Here is a 14,112-nt window from a genome sequence, read left to right as displayed (position 1 = left end):
AACATGTTTGCATTAAATCAGTTTTTAATTTAGTGTCAAAAGTCATACAGGTTGCTTTAGTTTGGCCATTCTTCGCTTCATGATTGGTCTATAAAATTCGCGCCACCATCTCAACCAATCAGATGTAAAACTAAAACCAATGGCGACTTGGTCCCACACGTTTTCCCGCGCCTCAAGCAGTTTGCCTGTTTTTTTGTTTTTGTTTTTTTTTTACTTTTAGTTCTAATTGCCTGGTGAGGATTCTAAACTTTCATTAATTGGCCGTTGTAATTACTTTGGTTTTGGAAACCGCTTAGTACCTAACCCTGACAAAATTTTTCTTAGTTCCTATAATAGGGGAACAACTTTATGCCAATGGTTCACACATTGATTCCCTGGTAATTAAGTTTTTTAATTGTATTTAGGTCGTGACCGTTGAAGACCTATTTAGGAAGACTTCCTCAAGAATATTAATTCTAATTTTTTGAGAAAAAAAAATTTTATCGAAGAACATATTTGCAAAAAAAGAAACAAAAACGAAATACCCCACATTTACAACAAATGCAGATTATTCTGGATTGAACATCACATAATTTAGGAATATATAAATATAATCATCGCAAGAAACTGTAAATTTCTGCAGAAAATGTGAATGACACGATGCTTTTTTAACTCAGCCGCAGGTATCCTTCATTAACCACTTAACTCTCATGAAGCAATTGTTCGTTCTCCTCTCTAGCTGTTAAACATTTCCATGCAAACTGGTTACGAAAATTTGGCGTTAGATCAATGTAAGTATATACCTGTTTGCTGGTTAATATATAGGTAATATAGGGAAAAGTTACTTGCCAATCACTCCCAGAAGTTAAAGGGTTAACACAACTTAAATACTGGCTCATGCGATTTCAAGCAAATTAACAAAGCGGAAAATTAAATTAGATGTTCTTCGTCCTCCTCCGATAAAAACTGACTGATTGTATATTTTGGCTCTAGAATAAACTTATCGCAGCTTTTTGCCTACATTAAAATTCACCAAAAAAAAAACTTCTTGAGTAATCAAAGAAAAGCTAATTTTTTTTTGTTACAGGATTTGCGCATTCCTTGCTTTATGGTTTACATGTACTCACTTTTGTTCAAGTCATATTCAACGTTAACTGCAAAGATAAAATGATGTAGGTTACTATACATCAGGTTGAAAACTCATCCTCATTGGAAAATTCTTAACATAATGAACATAATTTTGAATAAAGAAGGTCCGTTTGGAACAGTTGGTTTGGGCAGACTTCTCGCCATGGTGCTCCAAATTAATCGACTAAAATTTGCATAGCACTGCAATAGTACTATTTTTTCTATATATTTTGTACGATATCGAGGTTTGCTGTAATTATAACCTCGAAATAATTTCAGAACTATCGCTAAAAGTTTTTGACCTCACGTTAGGTCGAACATCTCCGAAAAAATAAAGAACATCATCATCAACAAAATCAATAGGAAAAGTTTTATCTTGATCTTAATCAGTTAATGATTTCTCAATGTTTGCTGAAAGCTATGACTGAGCATCAACAACTGCATGTTACTCTCAAAATGCCGGCTTAAGTGATAAAACGTATATACACCATCAGAAGGATAGCTAATGTTTTGGATTCGATTAAAGATTGTTTACGTTGCTCAGTTCAAAGGTATAACACCTTTTTATAGGTCCAGAGTGACGTCATCTCCGAGCAGAACAAATGGTGCCCACTCATTGAATCTGTACCTCTTGGAATCTCTCATCCACTTCATGGTCTGGTGAAGAGCCTCACTGGCACTCAGTTTATCGCGCTTCAGATGTCCGTAGAAACGAATCATGAACTCTTTCGTGGCTCTGTCATCCACGGCCCACAGAGTAACCAGCACTGAGCGAGCTCCCGCTGCCAAAAAGGCGCGAGAGATACCCACAACTCCCTCTGATTTCATAATCTGTCCCCTACCACTGTGACAACAGCTGAGTACAACCAGCTTCGCTCGGGTACCAACTTTTGCGACATCTTCCATGGTAAGCATGAAGTCTTCCTTACTTGGAGTTCGTCTGGATGGAAAACTTGAGGCAAGAGCAATTTCCCCTCTTTCTGGATCACCATGGGCAGCAATGTGGATCAAACGGACATCTCGAATCCGTCGGAGAACCTGTTTTTTGGTGGCTTCATCTCCTACTGTAGCCGACACACCCAACAACTCTGCAATTTCCAGTGCTTCTCTTCTTGCTCCTGGCAATGACGATAACTTTGTTTGGGGGGGAACAGAGGGATTACCAACGATTAACGCCCCAGTTGCACTGTGATAGTCTTCAGGACTGTCCTGGATCATCCTCAGTGCTGTTAGTGATGGGATCAGACGGATTCGGAAGGTCTCTGACAGGAATTTGTCGTTGCCATCACATAATGCGCAAAATGGCACCATGAAATCCTCACCTTCTGGGATGATGATGATGTCTTGACGATGAACAAGATCAGCAACAGGGGCGAAAATATCATCATACCATTGGTACAAGGTAGTATTCTCCTTTCCATCCTCTTCCTCTTCTTCTTCTATGAGACGCTGCCCGCGTTTGTCTTTTTTTTTCATGCGATGATTGTTTTAATCCATAGTATGCCGACAATGAGCAATCTTCACATTCAGGCACAGATTGTCCTCTCAGCAAACTCGTGAGCAAGTCAGTGGCGTCCTTTAACACTTTAGATTCCAATAACTTAAATTGAATTTCTCCATCCTCCAAAACCCAGAAATACTTTTCAAACCGATGCGTAGCCATGAAGAGGATCGTACTTGGGTTCTTGATGGAAAGTTCCCTGACAATGTTCGGAAATAATTCGTGCGAGTTGTTCCTTTGGATGCCATATTTCTTGGACAGTAAGTCGGCAAGAGCTCGAGCACGTCCACGCTCTACAGTACACAACGCCTCAGCAAATTGTTTTTGGCTGATTCGAAGCGAACATAATTCGTAATAGCTAGTGAAGGTTACGTTGTCCAAAGAAAGTTTATGTTCGTCTTGAAGTAGTTCGCGGTTCTTTTCAGCGCAAGTGATACTCTGTGAAAAGCAATCATGTGCCTTTTTTAGTTCTCCTTCCCTCCTATTACAAATCCCTAGCAAGGTAAGAGCCTCATGTTCTTTTCCTTTATCTCCAATTTTTCTCGTTATCTTGAGTGCCTTTTTCAGAAATTGTCTTGTTTTCTTTAGATTTCCAAACGTCGTGTGCAGGTATCCAAGATTAATCAAAGCTGTCGCTTCGCCACGTTTATCTCCAATTTCTTGCATTAGAGAAATTCCTAAATTAAAGTTTTCAACAGATTCGGTATGTCGACCACAACACATATAGCAGAACCCGAGTCCTGCGTAGATTGTGGCCTCGTTGCTTTTATCTCTAGTCTCTTTTGTTAAAGCAAGACCTTTCTTTAGATACATCTCTCCTTGTTCAGTGTTTCCTAAACAAACGAACACATCGCCAAGACCATGGCAGGCATTTGATTCGACTCTCCTATCCCCAACCGCCTGACTGCATTTAATGGCTTCCTGATAACTATTCATAGCTTCCTTTTTGTGGCCAATTGTGTTGTAAGACCCTCCCAGCGCAGCGAAGGCTCGACCCATTTCGAATCTACGTCCAGTTTCCTTTAGGATATTTACCGCTTTAACCTGGTGTTTTATGGCATCAGCGAACTGACCGAGCGAAGTATAGCACATGCCAAGACCGTGGTGGGCTTTGCCTAGTGCTAGTTTGTCTCCAAATTTTTTCATAATTTCATGAGTTGTTTTGAAATACTCAAGTGCTTCGCTGTAATTACCGATTGCATGATAAGTAGTGCCGATGTTGTTATAGGAAACACCCACACCGACTTCTTCTCCATATTTAATCATCAACTCAAGTGACTTGAAATGGTATTTGAGAGCCTCGCCAAAATCACCCTTCTCTTGGTACATCATTCCCAGAGCTTGATACGAGTATCCTTCTTGTTTGCATTTGCTCATTTCTTTGAATAAGTCCAAGGACTTTCCTGGGCATCTGGTTGCTTCTGGATAATGAGCGAGGTCTTTGTGTCTGCTTCCAAGCATATCGAGTATCTGTCCTTCCATCTGTCTGTCACCAATCTCTCTGCAGATTTTCAACCCGTCATTGTAACAGTCGATGAATTTATCCGGCTTACCTAGATTGTAATAAGAATCACCCATTACTATATAAGCTTCTATTTCTGCTCGTTTGTCCCCAGTTTCTTTGACAATTTGAAGAAGTTTTCGTAAAAAGAAAATCGACTGCACGTGTTGACCCATAAAACGGTGCATTTTACTGATGCCTCTGTATGCTTTTACTTCCCAGTCTCTATTCTGAACTTCTTCGTTGATTTTTAAAAGTCTGTCGTAGCAATCCAATGCTTCCTTAAACTCATTTACACAACCGTAAGAAAGTGCTAGTTTATAATGTAACAAAATTTCAGGGTCGCTACCATGTTCGACTTTACTTCCTTTCAACAAGACTTGGGCCTCCTTGTACATATCAATAGCGTTGTGGTACAGATGACTGTTGAAAAGAAAGTCTGCTACCCTGCGCGTGACGAGGAATTTCTCCATTTGGATTTCTCCGAATCTGTGGAGAAGGTAACAGAAAATTAGCCCTTCACCACACCGTGACTTCCTCAGCAGCAAGAGAGTGTGACCATTTACGAGATAAACTGAGTCCTACACGCCTTTTGATCGGTTCCTACCCATGTTCTATTAGAGGACAGATGCATGGAAGACGTCATTATTAACACATTTTTTTTTATCAAATAAACGAAGCAAGTCAAAATGTAATAAGAACGTCAGTGACACACTTGGCTGCGCCTTGTTTGCCACTTTTATTTCTTACCACACGATTACGTCATCTGTGTTCTATTTCTTAGCAGACACACGGCAACTTGGAATCGATTTGTCGATTTGTTAATCTAACAATGTTCACAGCAGCCAGCAGTTTATTGTCTAAACACTTAAAATGAAACACATGGGACTCCACCTCTTGTTTGTGAATAAGAGAGGACCTGGTTAAGAATTATTGCTCGTTTCTGAACATCAATCGTTTCTCTGTTTACCGTCTTTTATCTCCGTCACGAATATAGAAGTTTGAGAGAGTTAGTCGTTTAGTAACCCTTTATTAAACCGAAACTAAAATATAGCAAGTCACAAGTGGATTATCTGATCATCTGCTTATCACTTTCTTTCCCATGATAGATGCGTTATTGACCAAGCGTGGGGTTAAGATGGCTGGATATTGGCTGAGCTCCACGAGACGAAGTCAAGGTCCACAAAAACGCAAAAAAAGGACGAGGCCAATACCCAGTTATCTTTATCGCAGAAGCTTGGTCACTAAAGGATTTATTTTAGAGCAAAAAGATTTCGCCTTATTAAGAATCAAGAATGACTTGTTATTTCGAGAGCCGGGATTCATGGCATATTGTGTTTGTGGCACATTAGACCACGATAATCGTTTATGTTCTCTTTGTTTTGACTGTCTTCTGCCACTTTTTTGCGACTCCATCGCCAACATTGTCCAAAAAATGTGAGCTTCGAAGGGCCGTTTCACGCAATGTTGAACTTGCGCGGGATCAAAGTGCACAATCCCAAGTGGGCGAGATGGGCCCATCTGGCCCGCTCGGGTAGCCAATCAGAACGCAAGATTCGCCTCATATTGCCCACGGGCGCTGCTGGCGATATAGTAAATATAGGCATACATAAGTCACGTCACATCACATCACGTATGCAAAGAGTCTTTGGTTTCAACCCCTGTCAAGTTTTTTTGAGACGTACTTGGTCAACATTTCTTCTCATGTGCAACTTTTTAAAATGTTATTTTTCAGACGTAGCTAAAAAGTGAATTCGAGAACTTGTTTCCGGAGCTTTGGTAAGGCAAGTTTAAGTGTATCTTCAATTACCGACTGCAGACAACCCTGTCAAGTCACTCCCTTGTCGAACTTTTTTCCAGTGATACAGACAATGCAATTTTCTCGTAATACAATCATTGACAACAAGTGTAACGGGATAAATGGTTTAACACGAGGATTGCAGATACTATCTTCGAATTTATGCGACTTTAAAATTTTTTCAGCGAGGGACAAATCAGTGACTCGTTATCAATAATATTTGCGACTGACGTTCTTCCACGCGTCAACTATATTCCTTAGCGAGACGAACAGCTTCCCGAAATTTCTCAGGTCTTTATGGATAATAATTCTCTGATGCAATACGAAATCCTATCCTATCACAAAGGTCATTTTTCCATGTCTCATTGTTTACTTTAAAAACGCTTTTCCCTTTACTCATTGCAAAGATCATTAAAAGGTGGTACATTCACAGTACATTCACAAGGCACCGTAAATGACCAAAATGCCTCTCGCATGATCATGTCCCTCGACTGATTTTGCAAAGGTTAACAAAGGGGAGAGAGAGGCCAGGGAAAATAAATTGTTTATGAATGCAAAGTTTTTGAGCCTGAGGGCTGTCCATTTTACATAGATTAAAAAGACTAACTCGATGAAATTGCAAATAAATTTTGTAGGGCAGTTCCTCTTTCCAGATCACCCTGCCCGAAGATGAAATGCAGTTTCTCACCAGCGATTGTTTGACCACTGATCAATTTAAAGCAATGCCTTGTCAGTTTTCGTATAAATTGGCTATTCTATGCTCTGTCAAGTAACGCCAGTTCCCAAAATGTCTATTGATTGAGGATAAGATGAACACTTACGAATCTCAACCAACAGAAATACGAACGGGCCAATTGCTCATAATGAAACATATTTGAATTTCATAAATAGGTTGTTTCACTATTTCCTGATTCACGTTAAGGCTAAAGAAAAAGAGAGTATAAATTTCAAAACAAGGACAAAGATTCCTCCTGATCACGAGCTGCAATCCATCCTTGATATTTTGCCGACTTCTGGTTATTGGTCTGCTGCAATCGATTTTGAAACGTTAAAATACTGCAATGAGCAAATTTCGTCGCCTACATACCTTTCAGGACCTCTTAGATGTCAGAATTATGGAGTACTTGTGTTCTTATGATGTTAAACTCGGTAATCGTTGCGAGATTTTGTTAAATGTTTCCTTCAAGATAAAACATTAACCAGAAAGCTACGCGAAGATTCTTGATCATGACTTCTCAAACTCAGTAATAATGCATGAGGTATTTAACCAATTGTGTTGCCTCATTTGGGTCACATGGATGCCCCTTGATACCCGATAAAGAACAGATCCAAATACGCGTGATTAGATATCTAAACACACGAGTTAGGTCAAGGGAGTTTAGACACTTTAACACTCTGCTCTAGACTAGGTTTCTCATATGTTAACAAGGCATCTGACCTATGTCCGGTCCTTTCTCGGAGGAGTTTTTCTTCAACGCCTGAATCGAACAACTTTGTTGCACAGGCAATTCTCAAAGAATGAGCTGTTTTCGGTGAAATTCCAACCTTGTACATGTTTGGCAAGATTCCATTCAGCGTATTAATTCCGAAGTTGTAAACACATCAGTTTTCTCGTGTTTGGAAACCCTAATGAAACACTCGCCCTCGTTTATGAAATATTACATCACCGCTCACGTGATGCTTTGAGTTACAAGTGTAACACAATACGTGTCGTTAACGTCACGTTTGTTCAGATCAACCGGTTTCGTCAGTAGAATTGCAGAACAAAAAAGCACGAGTATGACGTGTTTGACAGTACTCTCGATTAATCTGCTTTCCTCAAACTTCCAAATTCATGGCCACTTTCGTTTAAGAATTTCATATTCTTGACCTCTTTGAGAATGATTAATTTCCTTGTTTCTGGTTAGAAGACAAACATGCTTTGAAAGGTTCGACGACGAAGTTATGATATGTTATGACATGTAGCACAATCTTTTTACTCGACACGATGTCTAAATGTTCTTAAAAGATATTTCGAATTGCCTTGTATTGTTTGAAACATCCCTATAGCTTACATTCGTTAAACCTCTCTTTCCTTTGAAATTCTCAGAGGGCAACACCCTTCAGGATAGCTATACACTAACAGTACAAATGCAAATGCAAAAATGCAATGCAAGCACAATCTTTTTACTCGACACGATGTCTAAATGTTCTTAAAAGATATTTCGAATTACCTTGTATTGTTTGAAACATCCCTATAGCTTACATTCGTTAAACCTCTCTTTCCTTTGAAATTCCCAGAGGGCAACACCCTTCAGGATAGCTATACACTAACAGTACAAATGAAAAAAGTAAAACGTTGAATGGCAAATGAAAATGTCTTTTGTAGTGGGCCCTTGATTACTGATGCGAAATTGGTCCAAATTCAAATTGTTGTGCCCTTGAGACGTGCGGGAAAAAAAAATGCGAGCTCCGCTTTTAGGCTTGGCTAAATCTATATATTATTTTGACTCTTGTATCGATTTTATTGCAGACTTAGTTCATTCTCTTCCATCTTGATTGTAAAAACTGTCGGGCATTTTACAAGCTTTTTACACGACCTATTACACTTTTTTCTCTATGCAAATTGTAACAACCCCAGGGAGTAGACAAACACAGTGGATATACCGGTAGTCAGGATACATTGTGTGCAAATCTTTCTCGCAATCTTCAGCTAGTTACAAAGGGCAAATACGAGATGAGACGACTGTGAAACAGACTGAACAGTATTATAAACAGTTTGATTTATTTCGTTCTTATTTATTCAAAAAATTTTTTTCGGTCAACGGTCTTTATTACTCTACTACGTCACCAACACGCGTGGAAAATCACTAGGAAAATTATGTGCTTTCAATAAACGCCTATGTACTTTGGAACAGTTTTGAAATGTAATTGAGTTTCTCGTATGATTGTATTGCTTCATCACAAGGACTGCTAGGTTTAACCAGCGTGCAATGCAGCGTGATGTCGGCCAAATTACTTAAATTGCTAGAAATATTTTAAACCTATTTCTGTAAAAAAAACTAAGTCCTTTAAAAAATTAAAATGGAAAACGTCACTTCTAGCATTCTTTGCCACAAAACGGTAATATTCCTGAACGAGCTATTAAAACAATTTTCTTACAACTTTGCGGAGTACTGCATGCTACAAGACTATCCATATTTCCCAGCCACTTGGTTACAATTTATTAAATAGTAGAGTTCAATCAAAGTCATGACCAGTTGAAGGTTTCTCAGTGCTCTCTGAACATTGTAATCTAAATATTCCTTAACTGAAACATCATCGAAGTCTTGAACAGTAGAAAGTTTCTCAGTGTTAGTTGAGTTTATAAATCTAAACATTTGCCGCTAAAACATCAGCATAAAAAAATTATTTAAGGCCATCGCCAAGGTACCCGATCCATAAACATAAAAAACTATGAACCTCATAATCACTATTTTGTTGCTGACTACAACATTGTAGCATCTCTCATAAATCCAGATTGACGTCATCGTCAATCAGTCAAGTTTCAAACATAGAGCTGATAAGATCCATGTACGCGATCATTAAGATAGAAAAACTTGTGTACCCGATCAACGATTGCTTTGTGGCCCAGCTCAAAGGTATTACATCTTTCATAAGTCCAGAGTGACATCATCTCCGATCAAAACAAATGGTGCCCACTCATCGACTCTGTACCTCTTGGAGTCTCTCATCCACTTCATGGTCTGGTGAAGAGCACCACAAGCACTCAGTTTATCACACTTCAGATGTCCGTAGAAACGAATCATGAACTCTTTTGTGGCTTGGTCATCCACAGCCCAGAGGGTAACTAGCACTGAGCGAGCTCCCGCTGCCAAAAAGGCGCGAGAGATACCCACAACTCCCTCTGATGTCATAATATGTCCCTTACCACTGTGACAACAGCTAAGTACAACCAGCTTGGCTCGGATACCAACCTTTGCAACATCGTCCATGGTAAGTATGAAATCTTCCTTCTTTAGAAGAAGTCTAGATCTGAAAGGACAATTTGAGGCAAGAGCAATTTCTCCTCTTTCTGCATCACCGTGGGCAGCAATGTGAATCAAACTGACTTTCTGAATCCGTCGGAGGACCTTTTTCTTGGTAGCTTCTTCTCCTATCGTAGCTGACACGCCTAACAACTCTGCAATTTCTAATGCTTCTTTCCTGGCTCCTAGCAATGATGGCAACTTTGTTCGTGGAGGAACGGAGGGATTACCCACGATCAACGCCCCAGTTGTACTGTGATAGTCTTCAGGACTGTCCTGGATCATCCTTAGTGCTGTTAGGGATGGAATCAGGCGGATTCGGAAGGTCTCTGACAGGAATTAGCTAGCAAAAGTAATGTTATCCAGAGAAAGTTTATGTTCGTCCTGAAATAGTTTGCGATTCTTTTCAGCACAGGTAATGCTTTCAGAAAAGCAATCATACGCCTTCTTTAACTCTCCATCGTCCAGGTAACAGGTCCCTAAGCAGTGGAGAGCCTCCTGTTCTTTTCTCTTGTCTCCAATTTTTCTTGTTTTCTTGAGGGCTTTCTCTTGAAGTTCCTTTGCTTCCTTCAGCTTTCCAAGAGCTTGGTATGCAGATCCAGCATTAATCAAGGCTCTTGCTAATTCACTTTCAGCTCCGATTTCTTGCATGATAGAAATTCCTATGTTAAAGTTGTCTAAAGATTCTTTGAATCGACCGCGAGACATGTAGTAGAAACCAAGGCCTGAGTAGGTCATGGCCTCTTGGATTTTATCCTCAGTCTCCTTCGTGATTTCAAGGGCTTTTTGTAAATATACTTCCCCTTCATCACAGTTTGCTAGACAAATACCAATACCACGGAGGGCATTTGCTTCTATTTTCCTGTCCCCAGTGGTCTGACTACATTCAATGGCTTTCTGAAAACTATTCATCGCTTCCTTTTTGTTGCCGATTGCGATGTATAGGTTCCCGAGTAAAACGATGGCACGACCTATTTTGAACTTGGATTTAGTTTTTTCGAGGATTTTTACTGCTTGAAACTGGTGGTCGATGGCTTCTGCATACAGACCGAGCGAGGAATAACAAACACCAAGGCTGTGATGAATTATTCCTAATAATGTACTGTTTCTACATTTTTCCAAAATTTCAAGTGACCTTTTGAAATAGTCCAGTGCTTTATGGTTCTTGGAGATTGCATATAAGTAGAGCCGATGTTACTGTAGGAAACATCTATATCCTTATCGTCACTGTATTCTTCTATCAGTTCTAGTGACTTGAAATGACATTCTAAAGCCTTGTCATACTCCCCCTTAGAGTGATAGGTCATTCCGAGACTTTGGTATAATTTGCCTTCTTCTTTGAATTTGCCAGATTTATTATATATTTCTAGGGACTCTTCTAGACATCTGATTGCCTCTGGATAATGAGCAAGGTCTCTGTGTGCGTCGCCAAGCTCATGAAGTATTTGTCCTTCAAGTTTTTTGTCACCGATCTCTCTGCAAATTTCCAGTGCGTTATTTCGCCACACGATGGAAATATCCGGCTTCCACAGTTGGTCATAGGAACGACCCATTACTTCATAGGCTTGTAGCTCCGACTTTTTATCCCCATTTTCTTTTGCAATTTCAAGTAGTCTTCTCGAAGCGATAATCGCCAAAGCGGGTCGACGCATGAGAACGTGAGTTAAAATGATTTCTTTGCATGCTGTTACTTCCGAGTCGCTATTCCGGCCATATTCTTCGTTGACTTGCAGAGGTCGCTGGTTGCTTTCCAATGCTTGACTATTACGGCCATATTCTTCGTTGACTTGCAAAAATAGTAGCTCGCTATGCAATCCTCCTTGGAAAAAATATTCGGATAAACATATTTCGGAAATATCATTTTCAGGGTCGCTACAATTTTCAACTTTACTTTCTCTCAACAGGACTTGGGCCTCTTCATGCATATCCATAGCATTGCTGATTAGATTATTGTTGAACAAACAGTCTGTTACCGTGCAAGTGACGCGGAATTTCTCCATTTAGGATTGCTTCGTATCTCTGGAAAAGGTCAATGAATTAGCAAATTAGCTACTCACCACCTTATGGATGGAACATAAAGAAGAGAGTATAACTATGTGTGCAATGTTCACAACGCTGAGAAGCTCTTTTGGGAGCTCGATGCCAATAGCAAAGAGAATATTTTTTTTAACACTCAAACTTTGGCAAAACATCAATCGAATTTCATTCCTTAGTGGGAGATCTTAAAAGTTGAAAATGTAGTCCGGTCAAAAGTTGTCTGTGAGTGAGTGACTCAAAAATGGGCTATTTAGTAGAACCTGTGTTAAGCAGCACCGTATTGACCGGTCACCCTGTATTGAGCAGTGGGTTGTCAAAGTCCCAAATTTGTTTCCCTTAATTTTCACCTCAATTAAGCGGTCTCCTCTATTCTATCTCTATTCAACGATCAATTAAAGCGGAATCACTCAAATAAAACTAAGAATAATTTCGCAAGCGGAATCTAATCTATGTTTATCTCTCGCGATCAATGTTAGCAAGAAATTGTAAACTATATTCTCTTGATGTTAGTGGTATTTGTGAGCGAATGTTTGTACATTAAGTGGTCAATTATGGCATAAAATTGCGTTTTCTTTATTACCCCTCTTCTGTGGAACCTGTGTGGCGTCAGCCTTCGAGTGAAAATTGCGATAAAGTTAGATTTTAAACAAATACCAACCTTGAAATTGAGAATCGTGAAACCTCGTTCCCAGGGACTCCACTTCCTCTTGCGAATAGGGAAGAACCTGGTGAAGAGATATTGTTTGTTATTGAATATCAGTCGTTTTCCTGTATAACTCCTTCTGTCTCCGGCGCGAGTGTAGGATCAAAGTCAATTATAGTTTAAAAGAGTTTGCCTGTTTGCAATCCTTCGTGAAATGAAACAGCTCGTGATTGTTTCCCCGTAGAAATACACAATCTGCTAATAACCAGCTGCAGGTGAATACATTCGAACAAACCTGTAACACTCCTCTCAGTACACAATCTTGTAGATAAGGATGGAAAGAAAAGTCCACTTAGAGAAAAATGATCTAAAAGCTTGTCCATAAATGCACAGTACTTTTTTTCAGGCAGCATAGTGTCAACTGGCCTTAGTATACGTAATTAAAAACGCACTTCCGCCCACCTCCGCCTTTCGCTCGAACAGCGAATGGCATGACTTTCTCCGAGCTCGCAATTTTATATCACAGATAGTGACAGGAGCCCGTTTCTTATTATATTAAGTAATGGGCTCCTGGTAGTGAATAGTTATGTATACCAACCTCTGTCAACTCTCATTTAGTTGCACTCTTACAGTTTCATTTTAGGAAACGCGATGCTTTGCTATTTGAATCGAGTGATGTTAACACCCGCTTGCCACCTACTCTTTTGGCGATTCAGCCTGCTGACCTCTTGCATCGCTGTTGCAGAAAATCGTACTGAAAAGATGGGAAAAGAACTGGTGCCGAAGGAATGTGCAAATGCGTGATAAAAAACATAAAGAGAAAAAAAAGGAAATTTAAACTATAGACGAGAAAAGACAATCGAGTAAGTGAAAGTAACACTTTAATTTGATACAGAAGTACTGTAAACTGTAAATCTATGTATCAGGCAATGTCGCCTCTTGAAACAAGATTGTTTATTTGATTGACTTAATTTTACGTAGTTACAATTAGTATCCGAACGTTACAGAGTAAAATCACCAAGGATACTGCACAGGCAGAAATCGTGTTCTCCCATCAAGCTCATATTTAATTTTACAGGAGAACAATATATGACTATGTGAGGCAGAGAAGAAAAGTACGAACTATAAATGAATCAGCCTGGGCTTGCACCCAGTGTTAGAAGACAAAATCACAGATAAAATTAAATGCGAACAAACTCAAAATCCACTTTTCCACAGCATGACATGCACATTTATTTCAGAACAAGTGTTTACATCCATATATACAAACAGAAGTTATTAAACTTAATCAATTTTACCACTTACAGATGTACATGTAAAATGCAATGGGAAGTAAACTGGTCATTATTAAAAAAAAACAATTCAAATATCTATTTTGTCGGTCTCATTAAAGATAAGACTAGATATGGGACCCTAAAAGACAACACCTCAGAAAGGTTGTTTTGCACTCTAACAAAAGACGAAAAAAAGGCGTCCTACTTAAGCTGAACCAACATGCAAAACAAGGTCAGTAAAATG

At 39.4% G+C, this 14,112-nt stretch overlaps 1 protein-coding gene and 1 pseudogene across 1 annotated transcript; both read right to left on the bottom strand.

Moving 5' to 3' along the window:
- Positions 1 to 557: 557 nt before the first annotated feature.
- On the bottom strand, positions 558 to 7,101 carry LOC131789016 (tetratricopeptide repeat protein 28). The gene is given in 3 exon segments (XM_059106088.2): positions 558 to 2,577; positions 2,579 to 4,598; positions 6,995 to 7,101. Coding segments are annotated over 2 exon segments (2,910 nt in total). The 5' UTR covers positions 4,583 to 4,598; positions 6,995 to 7,101; the 3' UTR covers positions 558 to 1,671.
- Positions 7,102 to 9,539: 2,438 nt separating this feature from the next.
- On the bottom strand, positions 9,540 to 11,914 carry LOC131789003 (tetratricopeptide repeat protein 28-like; annotated as a pseudogene).
- Positions 11,915 to 14,112: the final 2,198 nt, after the last annotated feature.

This window comes from Pocillopora verrucosa, chromosome 9 (assembly GCF_036669915.1).
Source record: "Pocillopora verrucosa isolate sample1 chromosome 9, ASM3666991v2, whole genome shotgun sequence".
Taxonomy (NCBI): domain Eukaryota; kingdom Metazoa; phylum Cnidaria; class Anthozoa; order Scleractinia; family Pocilloporidae; genus Pocillopora; species Pocillopora verrucosa.
Note: the sequence above shows the minus strand (reverse complement) of the source record. Positions and strands in the feature narration are given on the sequence as shown.